The 19,185-nt window shown below is 35.3% G+C and overlaps 1 protein-coding gene across 1 annotated transcript; it reads left to right on the forward strand.

Annotated features, from left to right (window-relative positions):
* The first annotated feature begins 744 nt into the window (after nt 1-744).
* LOC148792217 (rhazimal reductase 1-like) lies at nt 745-2,294 on the forward strand. Its single transcript, XM_088902391.1, has 4 exons — nt 745-1,211; nt 1,294-1,537; nt 1,648-1,827; nt 1,909-2,294. Exons 1-4 carry the CDS (start codon nt 880-882, stop codon nt 2,122-2,124), a joined length of 972 nt encoding a protein of 323 aa, XP_088758517.1. The 5' UTR covers nt 745-879; the 3' UTR covers nt 2,125-2,294.
* Nucleotides 2,295-19,185: the final 16,891 nt, after the last annotated feature.

Consider the following 19,185-nt stretch of genomic DNA (forward strand, 5'->3'; position numbering starts at 1 on the left):
AACTTGATGTTAAATAGACTAATGGGTGTTAATATATTACCATTTAACCTTCATAGAAAAATATAAAACATATACAAAATATATTACCATTTTAACCTTCATAGAAAAATATAAAATATATACAAAATATATTACCATTTTAATATTTAGACATGAAAAAAAGAAAAAGGCCAAAAAAATATTTTCAATTATAAAATACATAAAAACATAGAAATTACAAAAAATATAGAAATTGCAAATAAAATAAAAAATTATTTTCGAATTATAGAAACTATAGAAATTAAAAACAAAATCAAAAAATAAAAATTGTAGAAAAAACACCAAAAATTATAGAAAAACACAGAACTTACTAATAAATAACAAAAAAGACAGGAAAATTTATAGATTGTAAGAAATAGAAAATGTAAAAAAAAAACATAAATTATAACAAACATCAGAAATTATAACAAAATACTAAAAATGCAAAAGAACAAGAAAATTGAAAACTGAAAAAGACCACTTTTCCTCTAACTCGCCACTCAAGGGTAATTTGGTCATGAAAATTGTTATTTATGCTGACATAGACACCTCTGTTAAGAAGCATTAACGGTGCACTAACGGAAGGTGAGTTCTGGAAAATAAAAACTTATGATGAATTTTAGACATTTTAAAAATTTGTGATGAGTTTAAGGGAAATGTTGAAAACTTATGGTGAGTTTTAGACAATTTCCTTATATATTAAATACTACTAGGAGTTATTATAACATGACATGTGGCTAATTTTCAAAGGTTAATACTGATAAGAGTTTAAGGCACATGCAGTCAATAATAAATGTGATGCTAGATCTCCAGAGAGATAAATGGCTCTGTCTCTGTTTCTGAGCATCAAAATTCCAGGAGATGGAAAACCAGGAAGAGGAGAAAAAGATGGTTCCGGAGGTGGTATTGAGCTCTGGCCATAGGATGCCAGCGCTAGGCCTGGGAACAGCAGCCCTCCCCCTCCCTCCCAATCAGCTTCTCTCCTCCATCTTCGTTGACGCCATCAAGCTTGGCTACAGGCATTTTGACACTGCTTCCCTGTACCAGACTGAAGAGGCTCTAGGCCTAGCCATAGCCGAGGCACTCAAGCAAGGCCTGATCGCTGGCCGGGACGATCTTTTCATTACTACCAAGTTATGGTGCACCGACGCCCACCCCAATCTCGTCCTCCCCGCCCTCAAGGCATCTCTTCAGTTCTGTATTGGTCTTAGAACTTTTGCACTAATCAGATTTATAGGTTCATTCTGATGTGCTAACTGTTTGATTTTTTTATAGGAAACTTGGGCTGGACTACGTAGACCTCTATCTCGTTCATTGGCCTGTAAGGGTGAAACATGAAGCTCACCCTATCCGTTTTGCAAAGGAAGACCTGCTCCTCTTCGATATGAAGGGGACATGGGAAGCAATGGAGGAGTGTCATAGTCTGGACCTTGCCAAATCTATTGGTGTCAGCAACTTCTCTTGCAAGAAACTCTCTGATCTTCTGGGTCATGCCTCTGTCCCCCCTGCAGTGAACCAGGTACTTCATATTGGCATACACATGATGACAAATGACTATGAATGACAAACTATGATCATGGGGTTCTGATGAAACTGATGAAAATGCAAAAAAAATAAATAAAAATTCAGGTTGAAATGAATCCTGCATGGCAACAGAACGAGCTGAGGGAATTCTGCAAAGAGAATGGGATTCATGTCTGCGCCTGGTCACCTTTGGCGGCAAATGGAGCTTCATGGGGTTCCCTTGCAGTCATGGAGAGTCCAATTCTCAAAGATATTGCCATGGCCAAGGGAAAGAGTCTGGCACAGGTATTATTAAATGATAATTTATCTGGTATTTGTTCACTTAATTCGTTGTGTTTTGATGATGCAACTGCTTTCTGTCCACAGATTTCACTGAGATGGATACATGAGCAAGGGGTGAGTCCAATAGTGAAGAGCTTCGACAAGGAGAGGATGAAAGAGAACCTCCAAATCTTCGATTGGGAATTGAGTGGTGAAGAATTGGACAAGATAAGCAGGATTCCTCAGAGAAGAGGATTTTCAGGAGAAATGTTTGTTTCACCAAACGGGCCTTATAAGTCAATAGAAGAAATTTGGGATTGAGTAACGGTCATCTTTTCAACTATACATGGAGATGTAATTTTAGCTCTTCTAGTTTTTTGTCGTTTTCCCAAAAAACTATATATGAGAATATATGAACTTGTGAATTCTTTCTATGAATGTTTCTTCCTTTTTATTTCTATATATATGACCATATTAACTTTCTGTTTCTCTATTATGTTCTGTTAATCCAATCACAGCTGATACACACTTGTTGACCATTTTTTTATTTTTTTATTTTACTGTTAAAACGGGTCATACATTCAAACCTGACAATCAGACCGTTGACTCAAAAACCGTTGCCCAAAACGATTCTATTTCTAGATTGTTTTTTAAAACATTGTATATGACCAAATTAGCTATAGATTGCATGAGGGCCATTCATCAATTTTTCATGTATTTTTAATTTGTTGGACTATTTTCATAATTTTTAAACCTTTTGCGTCCCTCAATGGCCAACTACCTCACTTCCGCCCTCACCCAATCCTTATAACGTTACAAATTACATTGTTGTAGCCATGCATTGAAACAGCCAAATCAAGGCTTTTGATGTCTTTATGACGAAAGCGTTTAACGAAATAATTCACCTTTTAACAGGCAAATTTACAAATTTCGGCTGATTTTGATTTCGAATTCTACTTGAACCCAATAACATCAATTGGAATTTGATTCTAATTTTGAACAGAACCAAATAAGCACTAGGTAGGAATAGATGATTCTGATTACGATGATTTCGATTCTAATTTTGCCTAGAATTAAATTGACCATTATTGTATTTTTGTTATAAATTTATTTTTAATAATTATATATTTTTGCTATAAATTTTCAATCATTATTGGAGATTATAAATTATTGTTATTTATTAGAGATTAGACTATTAATTTTGTTGAAGTTAATTATTATTATTTTTGTATTATAAAAAGTTATTAAAAGTAGTATATAAACTATAAATAATTATTATTTATTTAAAAATTTAAAATATAAAAAAGTTATCTACTCTTTTGTGTTTCTATTGTTCCAATCTCACTTAATAAAACCCATACATAGCACGGGCCCCCTCTAGTATGGTTCTAAATGACAAACCTAACTAGAACTGTCCCATTATTAATTAAGACAATTGGATCTGACCTGATTATACTTAAGATCTATATTAACTTTCATAATAATTAAGTTCATAACAAATTAAAATTTTATTTTTGATAACATAACCTTAACAATAATGATTATGTTGATAAAACAAGTACTTTTAACCAAAATTATATGAAATTTATCCTTTTGGACATAATATATAACAAAAATTATAAAATAATCAGGAGGCCTTTATATGTATTATTGAACTATATAATTATATTAGGGCAAATTTCATAAACTACCCTTAAGGTTTAGTTAATTGACAAACTCTATCCTTACTATTTACATATTGTCTTAGAGTACCCCCCAAGTTTTCTAACAATGTCTTATAGAAAGATAAAAAGACTATTTTACCCATTATTTTGCTTCAAATTTTTAAAATAAAGCATAATAAAAAAAAGGGAGAGAGAGTAAGGTCGAGAGAAGGAGAGAAGGAGTGTGTACCAACAATGGTGACGTAACCGTTGTTGGAAGGTGGAACAGGTGGTAGCACAACCGTGACCATTCTCTACTCAATGAATGTAGCCGATGGTGGCTTCAGCAATGATTCCATCAATTGAGGTTTAACGTCAAGAAAGGAAGAGGGCAGTGGTGCCCACAAAGAGGACAATTTATGTTTAATTCCAGGAAACGACTCTATTAGCCAACCATTTTAATAAAGAAGGTGATTGCAGAAAGGCGATGCACGAATTGGGATTTTACCGAGAAAGGTGAGCTAGGATTTCAGATGAAAGGTGATTGCAGTTGAGACTGAGAAAGATCACAAGCTAAGAATCTGGGCCATAAAAAGGTATTTTAATGCAAATGAGAAGAAAAGATGTTAGGAAAAGACAAACCTATCCGTTGTAACTAATCTTTCCCACATGGCAAGCAAATTGGCAAGTGGTTATCACACCACCGACCTAATGTATATATAAATATGTAAATTATAATCGGAGACAATACTAAATCACTTTTCATTCAATCTGTGAGCTTGCATCGTTCTGTCATAAGCTTGCATCATTTTGTCATGGTATCGGAGCGTGCGATCCTCACCTCATTGTACTTCTGTGCCAATTGATTTGTCTTCGCACGCCAAGTGCCAAAGTTCATCGCACTCTGCGGTGGTGCCAAAACCCATCACACTCCACGATGGTGCCAAAACCCATCACACATTCTTTCCATCAACTCATCGCGTGTTTGAGTTTCCGACCTTTCTTCAAGAACTCATCATGCGTCTAGTTTTCACCTCTCTGTTTCATATTCCTGCTTGAATCTTTGATCGTGTCTGATCATCAAGATCCAAGTTCACCATACCATTTGCATCCCTCAAACAATCCTGGGGCAATTTCTGGTATCCTATCCCTTAATAAGGGATAATTACTCTACATGGCAACGAGCCATGAGAAATGCTTTGAAGGCAAAGAACAAGTACGGTTTCGTGGATGGATCACTCCAGAGACCTGCACCTGGCTCGGTTAAAAATCGATCATGGTCAAAATGCAACTCCATGGTTGTTTCCTAGATCTTTAACTCTCTTGTTGGCGAATTACACCAGAGTGTGGCCTATACTGAACTCGCGAGAGAGATCTAGTCTAACCTTCAAGAAAGATTCACTTAGAACAATGCTCCATGAATCCATGAGTTGAAAAGGAATCTTTAATTCCTCCACCAAGGGGAGGATTCAATTGCTTCTTACTTTACAAAGCTGAAGGGGCTCTAGGACAAGCTCGTGACTCTTGCACCAATTCCCAACTATACCTACGGTGCTGCTAAAGAAATAATTACAAACCGTGAAAGAGATAAGTTGAATCAATTCTTGATGGGTATCAATGACAATTTTAATAATGTTCGATCTGGTATTCTTTCCTCTGATCTTTTTCCAAGTATAAATCGCACATATGCCTTGGTAATTCAGGAAGAAAAACACCAAGCATTGCTTTCACAAAAGGGATCCATGATTCCCAATGTCGCTGCCTTCCGTACTTCAATGCAACGACCGAATAGTCGAAACAATTCCAAATCAAAGTACAAATGTGACCACTACAAGAAATAGGATCAAACCAAAGAACGTTGCTACGAGTTAATTGGTTATCCGGAAGGGTGGAACAAAGGCAAAATGCCCAAGAACCAATCTACAACAAATAATGTGCAATCTGACCCTCTCACATGCACAAAGTCAACCTCAATAGCAAACCTCCTTAGGGAACAGTATGCTCAACTCTTAAGAATTCTCACCGATAACTCGGCTAAGGCACAAAGGCACATTTTGTCGTGGTTAATATGGCTGGTAAGAATTCCTCCCTCGAATGTTCGAACACTTGGATCTTGGACAATGGAGCGCCCAATCATATGACCTCCAACAAGGATCCGCAATTAAATCCTGAAGTATTGAGTATGCAACCTTTAATACATTTACCTGATGGATCAATCTTGAGTGCTACTCACAAAGGTTCTCTTCTTCTTCAACCCGGTTTGATCATCATGGATGTTCTTTATGTGCCAAAATTCAAACACAATTTGCTATCTATCAGCAAATTAGCATCTCAACTATATTGCACAGTATCATTCTCTTCTGAATATTGTGTGATACAGGACCTAGTCTCCCACAATGTGATGAGTAAAGGAAAACTGCACAACGACATCTACTATTTGTAGATACTTTATCGCAACTTTCCTACTACTGTTCTTTCTTCTTGTACTAGTAAAGACTATCGGACATGACACAATCGACTTGGACATGCTTCTACTCAACAACCGAGTCTTGTTTTTGACAAACTCTCACCTACAATAAAAGATGCTTGTAATGCTTATGAACAAGCCAAGCACATATGTGTTTTGTTTCCAATAAGCTCCTCCCGAGCATCAACACCATTCGACCTCATACATTGTTTGACTACAAGATCAAGAAGGTTAGATCGGACAATAGTAAAGAATTTTTCTCTGCTCCACTTCTACAATTTTTTTTCTGCACATGGCATTGTTCAAAATCATTCTTGTGTTGATTCTCCCCAACAAAATGGAATTGTAGAGAGAAAGCATCGCCACCTTTTAGAGGTGGCACGAGCTCTATGTTTCCATGCTTCCCTACCCATTTCATTTTGGGGCGAATGTGTGTTGACAGCCACATACATCATTAATTACCTACCATCTACACTATTGTATGGAAAAACTCCCTTTGAATTACTCTTTGGCAAGAAACCAACATATGATCATTTTCGAACATTTGGATACCTATGTTATGCCCAAGAACGACCTCTTTCCAATGACAAATTTGCACCAAGAGCAGTTAGGTGTCTCTTTGTCAGCTATCCACATGGTCAAAAGGACTATCGTGTATACAATTTGTCCACAGGACGGGTATGTACATCTTGAGATGTCACTTTCTATGAGACTATATTCCTGTTTGCATCTTCTGCTCTACCAATGACAACTCAAATGAATGATTCTAATGGCTTGGTCATACCCCTCCCACAAAATGATGATGGCATTGATGACACACAAAATCAACAATTTGAAGTTGAGCCTACTATTAGGGTTGAAACAGCCACAGTGGACTTGATATCAACTCTGCATATAATAACTCTAATACCACTACTGCTCATGAGTCAAAACTCGAATTCGAAGGTCACCATGCTATCTTCGAGATTACATATGTCATGGCCCTACACATCAGTCTAATGGTACACAACTTTCTTCTATCACAAAACCCACATCATACCAAGGTTCAAAGTATCGATAGGATACGAGTTTTGATCATATCGTATCGGTACTTAGAAACGGCTGAAACTTCATTTTTTTTTAGTTTTTTTTCACATTTTGGATTTTTGGGAAGCTTTTAGCATGCTTTTTATTATTAAAAAATTGGGGGTCCAAAACACCAAGAAAAGGTGTTTCGGACCGTATCTTTTTCAAAAGATACGATACGATACACCCCATATTGGGCGTATCGTATTGATACTTTGAAACATGCATCATACACTCAAGCTATCATGAATCTAAAAGGAACATTTGTAAAATAAGGGCCCATTTGGCCAGTCTTTTTGAGATCTTCTCGTAGCTCTAACAGTCAATAGACACATTGAACTTTTGACATAAGATCTGGGCAGCCCAAAGACTGTTTGGCAGATGCACATCTTTTCGTGCGTCATTTCAGGTCTTTCATGTCAGATTAAAACATGAAATACGCAAAAAGCTCCATTTGGAGCTTTCTGAAATCAGCCCAAAATGGGCTTCGCGCATCTTTTCGACGCCGTGTCTTTTGGAGGCTAGATTTTCGGTCTTCCTGACTTGTAAACAGCTGAAAGACCATGCAAAAAGATCGCCAAACGGTGTCTAAGTGTTTACCTCTTGATAGCATATTCTTCGCCATAAACAATGAAGGGATTATGATGATCAATAAGAATCCACAAATTAAGTTCAGCAAGAGAATAACAAAGTCCTCAAGTGATAACCCACATCCTACTTGATTATTCTTGATCCCTCCCACATTTTGGTGAGATTCAAAGACAAACAAAGAAGTCAAAGCACTTAAAACAAAATGAATGAAAGATATGAAGCAAAGTATTCTATTCCTTCTTCAAAATACTTATTCTCAAGCAACAACATAATATGTGAAGCATATTAAAGCAAGATAGCAATCAATATTTCTCTACTCTCCTATTTCAAGCAAGTAGAGGGAGACTAAGAGCATTCTAATTTGATTTCAAATTCACACTTAAGAGAGACTAAAGGGCCAAGATAAGTAAACTAGATGGACCACTAATCAATCTATACATGATAGCATTTTAACACACTACCTATGCTAATTTATCTACAAACAAGTCCAATGTGCAGAAGGGTTTCAAAGAGAGACATATATCATGCATTCAAATCCAAATCCAAGCTCTAAGTAATATGACAATTCTCATGAAATCAAGGTTTTAATTCATCCATTTAGTAATGATTCTACCATTCAAACCAAGACTCGAAATAAAATTCATAGGAAAACCAACAAGAGAAGTCCAAAACTAGTTATTTTTTAAAAAGAAACGAGAGGATGAGGGAAGTGATGGGGAACTCAATTCATCCCCTTGATGACAATAGTAGAAAAACACAAAAAAGATCACATAGTAGAGAAATTCCAAAACAAAAATAAGCAAGCTTTAAGAAGCACTTAAGATAGAAACTTAAACTTCTTGATTTGGGACCTAAACAAGTAGTCACATGGATTTCAGACCTGAAAATGCTGATTAAAGAGAAAAAAACAACCCTAAACAGTTTCAAAAACAAGGGAACAAAGCTAGACAACTTTGAAAATCAAATTTGAGGTGGGCAGAAATCATTTTTCCACTCAACCTACATATCATTCCATCCCTAGTGGAGTCACCATTTTGTGAACATCCCAATTGATTTGGGGTTCACTTCATTGCTAAATTCTAAGGGAGCCGCCACCCATCTATTGAAAAACATGGGAGTGATGGGCCTCTCAAAAAACAAACTCTTATGTCCAAAAGACATTTCTAAGTATCAGATGGGAGGGAGAGGGAAGGTATGAGGCACCCTTCTCCCTTGATTCATGTTTGATACCAACCCCCCAATTACAAGTAAAGAAACCCAAGTTTGCTCTCATAATTCCAACGTGTAAGTGGGGATTTTCTTATTATGATTGGTAATCAATTGAAAATTGTTACTCTCGGTCCTTTCGAAATCCTCTCTTGAAACAAAGTGAGGTAGGGATCTCCCCTCCCTCTTTTTCTTTTTATCCAAGAGAGTCTCCTACAAGCCACAGTCCTTTTAATTCCTAGAGGGAAGCAAAAAAATTATGAAATTTCATCCCAATCCCTTTTTATTCCTTTATAGGCCTCCTACTCATAAGTTCCCTTTGATGACCAATTTTCAACTATCATGCTTCATTAGAGAACCCCCAACATGCATCAGCTAGGATAGAATGAACAAGAGGAAAAAAAAGGAACATTTCCAATCACATGCACAAAGAAATTCAATGAAGAGAACGTCAAAACAAGGATTTAAATATCAATACGATATGTCGGATACGGGGTCTATCGTATCGGTATCGGTCATAGGAGATACGGGAAATGCTATGAATAGGTATGTATCCCCTGAATCGTCCGTATCGGAGCAATACACATCAGTATCCGACCATATCATATTGTATCAGTCGATACACGCCGGTATGGACCGATACACAAGTGGTTCACGTTTTTACACTTTCACACGTCTAATTTAAAAAAGTTGTGGCTAACGAGGTTTGAACCCTAGTCATCATACACATGTGCGTAGACTTGAACACATCTGTATGCCAATAAACAACCGTTAGGTTTGGTTAGAGAGTGAAATAAAATAATTCTTTATTTGAGGTCTACATTTAATCCTAACAAATACCATGTATTTATGTTCAACAATTCCAAGTAAAGATTAAATAATAAATGATCCAGGTGTTATTTATCAAAATTCATGGGTGGATTTTGATTGCTCAAAACTCTTTCCATACCATATCTTTTTCGTAGCATAGATTTTCCCCAAATAATATTATTCAAATTTAATATTTTATAAATTAATGGAGTAAATAATTTCTCAAATCTGCATTCATATCAAAAGGAGGTTTTTAATCTCATAAAATTTATACAAATAAAAATATTAATAATAGAGTAATAATTTTAGTACTTAAAATTTATAAATATGAATGTGAAATGTATCTTAAAATTTTTATAAATTATTAATTAATATTTTAATTTGCATTAAATAAAAATATATTTATTATTTACAAAAATGATAATTTATTTCATAAAATTATAAAAATAATAATATAATGAGTTTAGTAATTAAAAATTATGAATTTTCATATGATATGTATCTTAGAAATTTTAGTATCTTTGAGAGAGTTTAATTTAAGTTTATATATTTTATAAATTATTAATTGATATTTTAATTACATTTTATAATAACATTTTTATTGTTTACAAAAATAAAAATATTGTTTACCAAACATTTGAGAATTAATTTTTAGTTGATTATTTAGGGAATGTTAAAATGTAAAAATATAAAAATAAAAAGCAATTGATATAATAATTACATATAATGGTTGCATGTGTTTTGTGACATGAACTTCAATTGAAAATAAATAATAACTTTGTATATGTATTAATTTGTGAAATTTTATATAATATGTTTTACGACTCTAGATTGATACATTATCAATAAAAATTGTATGATTTCTATGCATTCCATTATATTAAATGTATTATATTTATTCACAAATACCATTAGAATATACATTTCCTATGCCTTTATACGTTAATTTTGACTATTTTAACCTTAAATGTAATGTTATTAATATATTTATGTAATTTATATGCATTTCGTAATGTATCCAAGTGTCTCCATGTTTTTTCATTCATATCCATGCGTTTCCAAAGCATATCCATACTCGTATCCTTATTTGTATCCAAGTGGTCTGATACAATACCCGATGTCGATACTTTAATCCTTGGGTCAAAACATAATGAAAACAAGTGGGTAGTAAAGTGTTCTAAACAAAAGGAATTTGATTATGGTGAATGCCAAGGTAAAACGGAATCCTACATGCCAAAAAAAAAAAAACAAGAAAAACTACATTATTCTAAGTGATTAGAGCAAACTAGATAGAAGAAGAAATAAAAAAAAAGGCTAATGTATCCACTAAAACTAAATTCTTACATGTAATCCTCGCGCATTCTCAAGAAAAAAAATATGCTAAACATACCAATGCATAGAGCAAAAATAGCATATAACAATTCAGCCTAGGCTATTTTAACATAAAAGGCATGAAAAATAGCCCAAAAAAAGGTAAATTAAAGTGACTAAGGGTCCTATGAGAGAGGTTGGAAGCACTACCTCTTTGTGGCCTTTCTTTCAAATGATTGACAATGCTATAAGAGGTATATTGTTAGCCAAACTTTTGCAGGATATTAGGGATGTTCTCTATTCAATTGATAGCAAAAGGAAATTGAAAATGCTATGGTGAAATCATTGTGATGGGGGCTTCAAGCTTGAAGCTAAATTTGAACTACTTCTTCAATCTTCTTCACTTCTTCCTCCTTCTCTTGGCCAAAAGATGTGGGGTCTTTCTCTTTTATTTTTTGTATTTCTTGGGAGAAACTGGAGGAGAGGGAAGATGGATATTTCAATGGAGGGTATTCAAGATGGAAGAGGATGATGAGTTAGGGTTTGGTGTGAGAGTAAGTGAGGAAGGAGATGGTGACAAGGGAAGATTTAGGTTTAGGTGAGGGATGAGGACAGAAGGAAGATTTTTTGTTCAAATCTCCGTAGAAAGATCTTGGAACATTTTTGGGGAGCCTAGAATGGTTTCATTCGAATGAGACTAAGGAGAAAAGGGGGAGTTTCTAGTTTAGTTCAAATTTGGCTTCTTTCTTAGGTTAAAAAAGAAGCTTTCCTTTCTTGTGTAAGTCCCCTTAAGGGAAACAAGGTTTGCATTTTTATAGAAGGGGTTGGGGAGTGTTTTAAGACTTCTAGAAAAGGATAGGGGACCTAGGGTTTCTAAAAAGTGACAGTTGTATGGGGTTTGCATAAGGTGTTAATGAGATTTGATAGTTTCAAAGTGTGAGTTAGTGTAAATTTTGTGAATGAAAGGATATCGAGTAGTGAGAGCTATTGAAATAGAATATTTTTTATGGAGAGGCAAAGTGGGTATTTTGGATTTAGAATTTAGTGGGTGGTTAATTAGGAGGTTTACAGAGGCTTTGGTAGGGTTTGGAAGACTTGGATGACCTGTCATGTCACAAATCTTAAATTTTGAAAGCAATAACCAATAAGGGTGGTCTATTTTGAATCCTTTTTAATAAGGGATAAAATGGTTATTTTAAGGTCTAAAATTTGATGGGTCATTGATTTGGAGGTTAACAGAGGTTTTGATGAGGTTTAGAGGCATCGGGTGATCTTGTTTGGAGAGTATTAAGTGACGAAGATGATCCATTTGGAATCTTTTCAAGTAAAGGGAAAAATGATCATTTTAGGAATTAAAATTTGATGGATTGTCAATCAAGAGGTTTTTATGGGGTTTAGAGGTGTTGGATTATGTGTTGTGACAATAATCTCAAATTTGGAGAGTATAAGGTGACGAAGATGGTCAATTTGGAATTTTTCAATTAAAGGGTAAAATGGTCATTTTAGTGGATAAAATTTGATGAGTCACCAATCAGGAGGCTTTTATGGGGTTTTGAGGTTTTGGATGATGTGTTATAATGGTGATATTGAATTTGGAATGTATCGAGCAACGTGAGTGATTGGTTTTGAATCTTTTTAAGGAAAAAAATAGGTATTGTGAGGTTTGGAATATGATGGATTGTTGATCAGAAGGTTTATGAAGGTTATAGGGAAATTTGGAGGTATCATATAGTGTGTTGTGATGAAGATTTTGAAATAAGATAATTGTGGTTAATGAAAAAACTCAATTTGGAATCTTTTTGGTTGGAGGGTAAAATGGTACTTTTGGGGGTAAAAAATTTGATGGATGGGTATACTAGTATATTTGGGGTCTAATGGGAGTATCTGATGAGTTTAGATGTGTTGGAACCATAGGAATTTAGGATATGAGTATTCCGGCTAATTATAAGAGGGTTTGAACTAGAATCTTGGTCTGATTAATGGGTAAATGGAGGAGTCTTAGGCTAAAATTGGATAGAGAAACATGGATTTGAATTAAGAGGCTATTAGGAGGATTTAATCATTTCATGGTCATATGGATCATAGGCTTTAGGCTTAGAAAGTATCATAGAGTCATATTCATTAAGATAGATTTTTTATGAATGAATAACAGAATCAAGGCATTTAAGGCTGAAATTTGGTGCGATTGGTTGTTTAAAGGTTTTGTTTCATGTGATAGCAGTGGTGATGTGGCACAATCGTGACCATCGAACAGGAACCTTGTAGATTTAACAATGGGATGAAATTTGGTTTCCTAGGGTTTTGACATATTCTAAAGAGATTAGGGGGGTCTAATCAGGTATCAGAGCCTAAGCAATGGGTTGGAGAGGGGACGAAGCAAAAATTGAGTGCAGGCAGAGAGGTCCTGAAGGATGTGAAAATTGACTTCAACATGCTTAATTCGAACATGAAAAATGGGATTAATAACCAAATAAGTGGTTCTATTGTTATCACACCAAGCCATTTGAGGAAATGCAGAATAGCCCAAATCTATGAGAAGAGGTTAAACCAAAAGAATTTCAGTAATTGAATTGCCAACACTCTAAACTCAGACTTCATGCTAGAGCGAGCAATTGTATCTTGCTTTTTGAAACTCTAGGCAATAAAATTGGAGCCGAGATAAATAGAGTAACCTCCTATGGACCTTCTATCATCCAGGCAACTAACCCGATCAATAGAGTATCCTATTTATTGAAGAGCAAAGGATGCAATGAAATGAAGACCAAAATCAATAATAGCCTTGTGATATCAAAGTATGCATTGTGAAATACACCAATGCTCTTCAATCGGGTAATGTAAGAATTGACACTCCTTATTTATGACAAAGGAAATATCAAGTCTCGTCAAACGGACATATTAGAGAGCATCAATAACACTCAAATACTCATTTGGGTCAGAAAAGAGGTGTGTCAAATAACATGGAGAAAAGGAAATGGTGAAAAAATAATACCCAGAGGAATAATTAGACTAGAGAAAGACCCCTTTTTGAGTTAGTCAACCCACCAACTGTTAGTAGTGGGGAATCTCTAAAAATTATATAGACCAGGAGAACATAAATGGATAAAAGATAAATTTCTTCATGTTGTTCTTGAAAATATATGGTGAAATCAGAATTATTCCTGTCCCTTCTGTTTCTAAACAGGATGAGATAGCACGGGGACTAGACCCAAAAGGAGCTTTCATGCTTACAACCATATTGGAGAGGAAGTAAATAGGAATCTGAGACAACGAACATCAAAAGAAACATGGAGGTTAAAATGCCCACCAGAAATAAAAGTTTTCAAATATTTGTTACTAACTAAAAAGCTACTAAGCAAGTCAAGCCTAAGAAGATGAGGGATGGAGATCGCTATTCACTCTCCATTTTGTGGGAAAAAAAAACAATTAACCATATTTTCTTAACCTGTCAATTGGCACATCAAACCTATAGATTTTTTAAACCACTTTTACCTAGTGTAGAATCTACATATGAGGTTGGCAAATGGTGGAGAAAGTTAAGAAAAGTGAAGGAAAACCAAAAGAAAAACATTTTGGAACTAACAAGCATAACAATGTGGTTTGGTTAGAAAAAAAATAGAAATGGTAAAGGCTTTGGTAATAAAAATTCCTCTAATGTTAATAGAAAGAACTACTCATTATTCCATGTTCTTCACCTTTCTTTGGATGTTGCTCAAAGTCAACAAAGCCCCCAAGAGTTGTCTAGGTTTGTTGGCGCCCCCTGTAGCTAGAAAAGTTAAGATCAACTTTGACGCTTTGGGAAGGATACATAGATGAAAGATGTGTGATAGGATTTGTATATTAGGATGTGGATGGACAAGTAGGGGTGAAAGAACAACTACTCATTATTCCATGTTCTTCACCTTTCTTTGGATGTTGCTCAAAGTCAACAAAGCCCCCAAGAGATGTCTAGGTTTGTTGGCGCCCCCTGTAGCTAGAAAAGTTAAGATCAACTTTGACGCTTTGGGAAGGATACATAGATGAAAGATGTGTGATAGGATTTGTATATTGGGATGTGGATGGACAAGTAGGGGTGAATTCGAGCTAAGCCAAGACAAATACTTGGTTATTCGAGTTCAACTCGCAAAAATAGTGTAGGCTCAAGCTTGAGCTCGAGCTCAGCTTGGATCAAGCTTGACTGCAAGCCAAGCTCTCTAAAAATAAAAATTATACATATAAAAATATTTTTTATTTTTCATACAAAAAATAAGAATTATAAGAATCATTTACTATTATACATAAAAATAAAAATATTATAAATAAAAGATATTATTGATATATATATATATATATATAATAAAAATTATTATATATATGTATATGTATGCATGTATATATAATAAAAATTATTTATTTATTATACTAGAATTGATTAGACTCGCGAGCCTCACGAGACGAGCTTCACTGGGCTCAACTGAGCTCGAATTGTTCGTAAAAAGCTTAGCTCGTGGCCACCCCTATGGACAAGTGTTGTACACAACAGAAATATTGGAAGATGGTCGATTAATATGGATTAAGGATGTGCAGCATTTGAAGCAATACATATAGCAACAAGGTTTGCATGGAGAAAAATTATCATAGAAGGATATTCAAGCATTATTATTAATGATCCACAAGGACGAGAAGATTTTCCCAAGAATGACAAACCCATCTTGGTGAATGTTTTGAATTGTGCAGATCTCATTAACTTACAATCACCTTTGAGCATGTATTCAGAGAAACCAAACATGCAGCTAACTAGTTGGCAAATTTGGGTCACACAATGTTAGTTTCAGATGCCCCCCTCCCTCTTCATAATTTTAATTTTATTTGCCTAGGTAATACTTGGACTAGACTCACGCCGGTTGACTTATGCTCTTTCTTATGGGAGGATATTGTTGGTTGCTCTAGTTGGCATAGTTGTCCTAATAGTGCTTAGTCTTCTTGCTAGTTTTCTCTTGGTGTAGGTTTGTTTCGCCTTGTTTTCCGTTTGCAATTCTTAATCCTTTGAATCAAATAAAAAATAAAAAATTGACATAAATTTCCAAAGAGAAATACTTGTTTCTACAAGCAAATGAACAATAAAATAAAATAATAAGAACAAACAAAATCTAATGTAAAAAATAGCAAATGAAATAAATAGAGGGAAAACAAATTAACAAAATATAAAACAATTAAATGATAACAAGGCAATACAAATTAAATAATTGAAAATGTTAATTTCTAAATGACACTAAATAAAGATGAAAACAAACACAAATTAAATAATTAAAAATGTTAATTTCTAAATGATACTAAATAAAGATGAAAACAAACACAAGAAAGAAAGAAAGATAGAAAGATAGAAAGGTAGAAAGAAGAAGAAGAAGAAGAAGAAGAAGAAGAAATTCATTTAATGGGGCTAGTTGCTCATATATTAGCAATTTTTTATTTTTCTTTTCTAGCATCCAAAGCATGAATTTTTACCCGCAATTTCATCATGTTCTTGTATCAGATCATGAATGGCTAAATCTCTTAAACTATCCCTACTATTTAGCATAATGACATATGGTACCCCCATTGTTTATCTATTGTCTTGTTGTATCTTTAAGATTTTTATCAATTGACTAATTCTACCCCTACCGTTAATATCAGTTAATATCGTGACACCACGTGATGTATGAATTCTTTTCAAAACTCAATTTTTTCCCTTTGTCCATCTCCCGGTGGCAACTACAGGGAACCACTCTACAACCGTTCCACTCCTTATTTCTCCACCATCCTCACCATTGTCATCATCTGCAAATTATCGGCAAAGCTCAACTTCCCTTGAGTCCAAAAGGGTCTAAAAAGCAAAGTAGAAATAATGTTCGGCAAGCCCAAATCTAAACAGCAATCCTAGATGCTAGAAGGAACCTAGATCTGAGTATCTCTCAGATTCGACAAGCCCAGATCTGAGCATCTCTCATCCGCAATTTTGATGTAGGTACTCAGATTGGCTGGTACTCAGATCCAGTTGTTATCCAGTGAGGAAGTTGCTACCGCCACTGGTTCGAGTTGCAGTGGCGGCGGCGAAACAGGGAAGAAATAAAAAGAAAAAAGAGGAAGAAGGAGGGAGAAATGAAGTTTCTACCGCCGCTGGTTCGAATTGCAACAGCGGTGGCGAGAAAGGAGAGAAAGAAAAAGAAGAAGAGGAAGGAGGGAGAAAGGAAGTTGCTACCGCCACTGCAACTCGAACCAACGGCGGTGGCAAAACAGGGGAGAAAATGGAACCACTTCCATTTTCACCGCCACCAGTAATGGTGGTGTGGTGGTGTCATAGTCAAGAGAAAGGGGAATAAAACTGCCGGTGGATCTGTAGTGGTATGGTCGCCGGTGATTAAAACCCCCGCTGCAATTAAAGATTCACCAGTAGAGGAGAAAAAATTTCATAAATAGTCTGTATGTCACCGTTGTGGTCTGTACGTCGTCGTTGCAAAATCGTCAGTCGTCATAGGTCGATGTAGGTTACCGGAGGTCTTTAGATGTCATCAAAGGTCGGAGGTAGATGGAGCCTCAACCGCTTGGCGGCTTGAGTGAGAAACAAAGAGAACGAGAGAAAATTAGAGAAACTGAGGGTCACCGTTGCAAAACCGCCGGTCACTGGTTGCCGTAGGTCATCGTAAATCATCGAAGGTCTAAGCGAGAGGAATTGAGAAACAGAGAAAGAAGAATGAAAATGGTTTCCTTGAGAAACAGAGAGAATGAGAGAACCAGAGAAGTTGAGGGTTGCCGCTGCAAAATTGTCGTCGCCGGTCGCCGTGGGTCACCGTAGTTCTCAGTAAATTGTCGGAGGTATGAGCGAGAGAAATTGAGAAATAGATAAAGAAGAACAAAATGGTTTTCGTCAGAAACAGAGAGAATGAGAGAGAACCAGAGAAGCCGAGGGTCAGCGCTGCAAAACTGCCGTCGCCGATTGTCGTGGGTCACTTTAGTTCACTGTAAATCGTCGAAGGTCAGAGCAAGAGAAAGAGAGAAAGTAAGAACAAAAACCATTTTTGTTCGATAAAGAAGAGGGCAAATTTGACATTTCGTTTTCTTCCGTTAGCATTTAACGGCAATTGTCAGAAAACTTAAAGAGACCCCAAAATAATAGCTAAAACAGGTACCACGTGTCATTACACTAGTTTAAGAGATCTATTAATGTTTTTGAATTGTGCTACAAAATATTACTATTCATTAATTTACCTAAATTCGATGATATAAAAGCTACTCTATTTCCTAAAACCATATTCGATTGTATTGAAATTAATGAATTTCACAAGATATTGTGTATTCTTCTTTGGACTTTGTGATTCGTTTATTTTCCCCTTCTTTTTGCTTCCCAACTCAACAAATATATATTTATATCTTTAACTAAGGTTCCATTTCGTTTTAGTCAAAATTGGAATCAAAATTCACCAGAGTTGGAATGGTTTATTCTCCTACCTGTTTGATTAAGACAGGAATTAGAAACAGAATTAGCTGGAATTGATTCTCATTCCCAAAAGAGGGGAAGACAATGGCCATTCTCTCAAATGGAAGAATAATGAAATGATATTCAGATCTGCCAAACCAAACAGTTGGATTCCGATTCCGATTCCAATCCTAAATTTATAATTATTTCTAATGCTTGTATACCTATACGATCGTGACTCAATGCATTCCAATGGATATATACCTATAAGTCATTCACATGGCATTAATATCTTACTAAATTACATACTAAATAAGTTTACAAATATTATTGGGATGAACATGTTAACTCCAATATAGAACAAATTGAGATATGGGTTTATTTGATACAATATAATATAATGATTTTCAAAGTGCACGTATCTTACATTTTCATTTACTCAATTAATCAACTCTAATTTTAGGCCTCTGCAAGATTCGAAACTAGCATCATTTATTTTCTATCCCTCCCAAAAGAATTCAAACACGCCACAAGAATTTGAAATTAACAAAGTCCAGACTTAACCGACAGTTTGGACTCCAAAAACTCATTTCATTTTATTAACCCACATCCAACACACCCCCCTCTCTGGTTCATTCCTCTCCCTCACTGATACAACCGGAGGCCCAAATTCACTTGTAGAGAATCTACCCCTCTCTCACTTTCTCCTCTCTGTATCACTCTAGGTTACTGGCCCTCCTCCTCCATTTCTCTCTTGCTGGTTGAGGTGCAGGTTCAACTGGAGACCCAATCCCTCCCTTTTTAACGACTTCTGAGGATTTATTCTCCCCTTCCATCTTTTGCAATCAATACTTTTGGGC

This window comes from Nelumbo nucifera, chromosome 4 (genome assembly GCF_055504915.1).
Source record: "Nelumbo nucifera cultivar China Antique chromosome 4, China Antique-T2T, whole genome shotgun sequence".
In the NCBI taxonomy this organism is placed as follows: domain Eukaryota; kingdom Viridiplantae; phylum Streptophyta; class Magnoliopsida; order Proteales; family Nelumbonaceae; genus Nelumbo; species Nelumbo nucifera.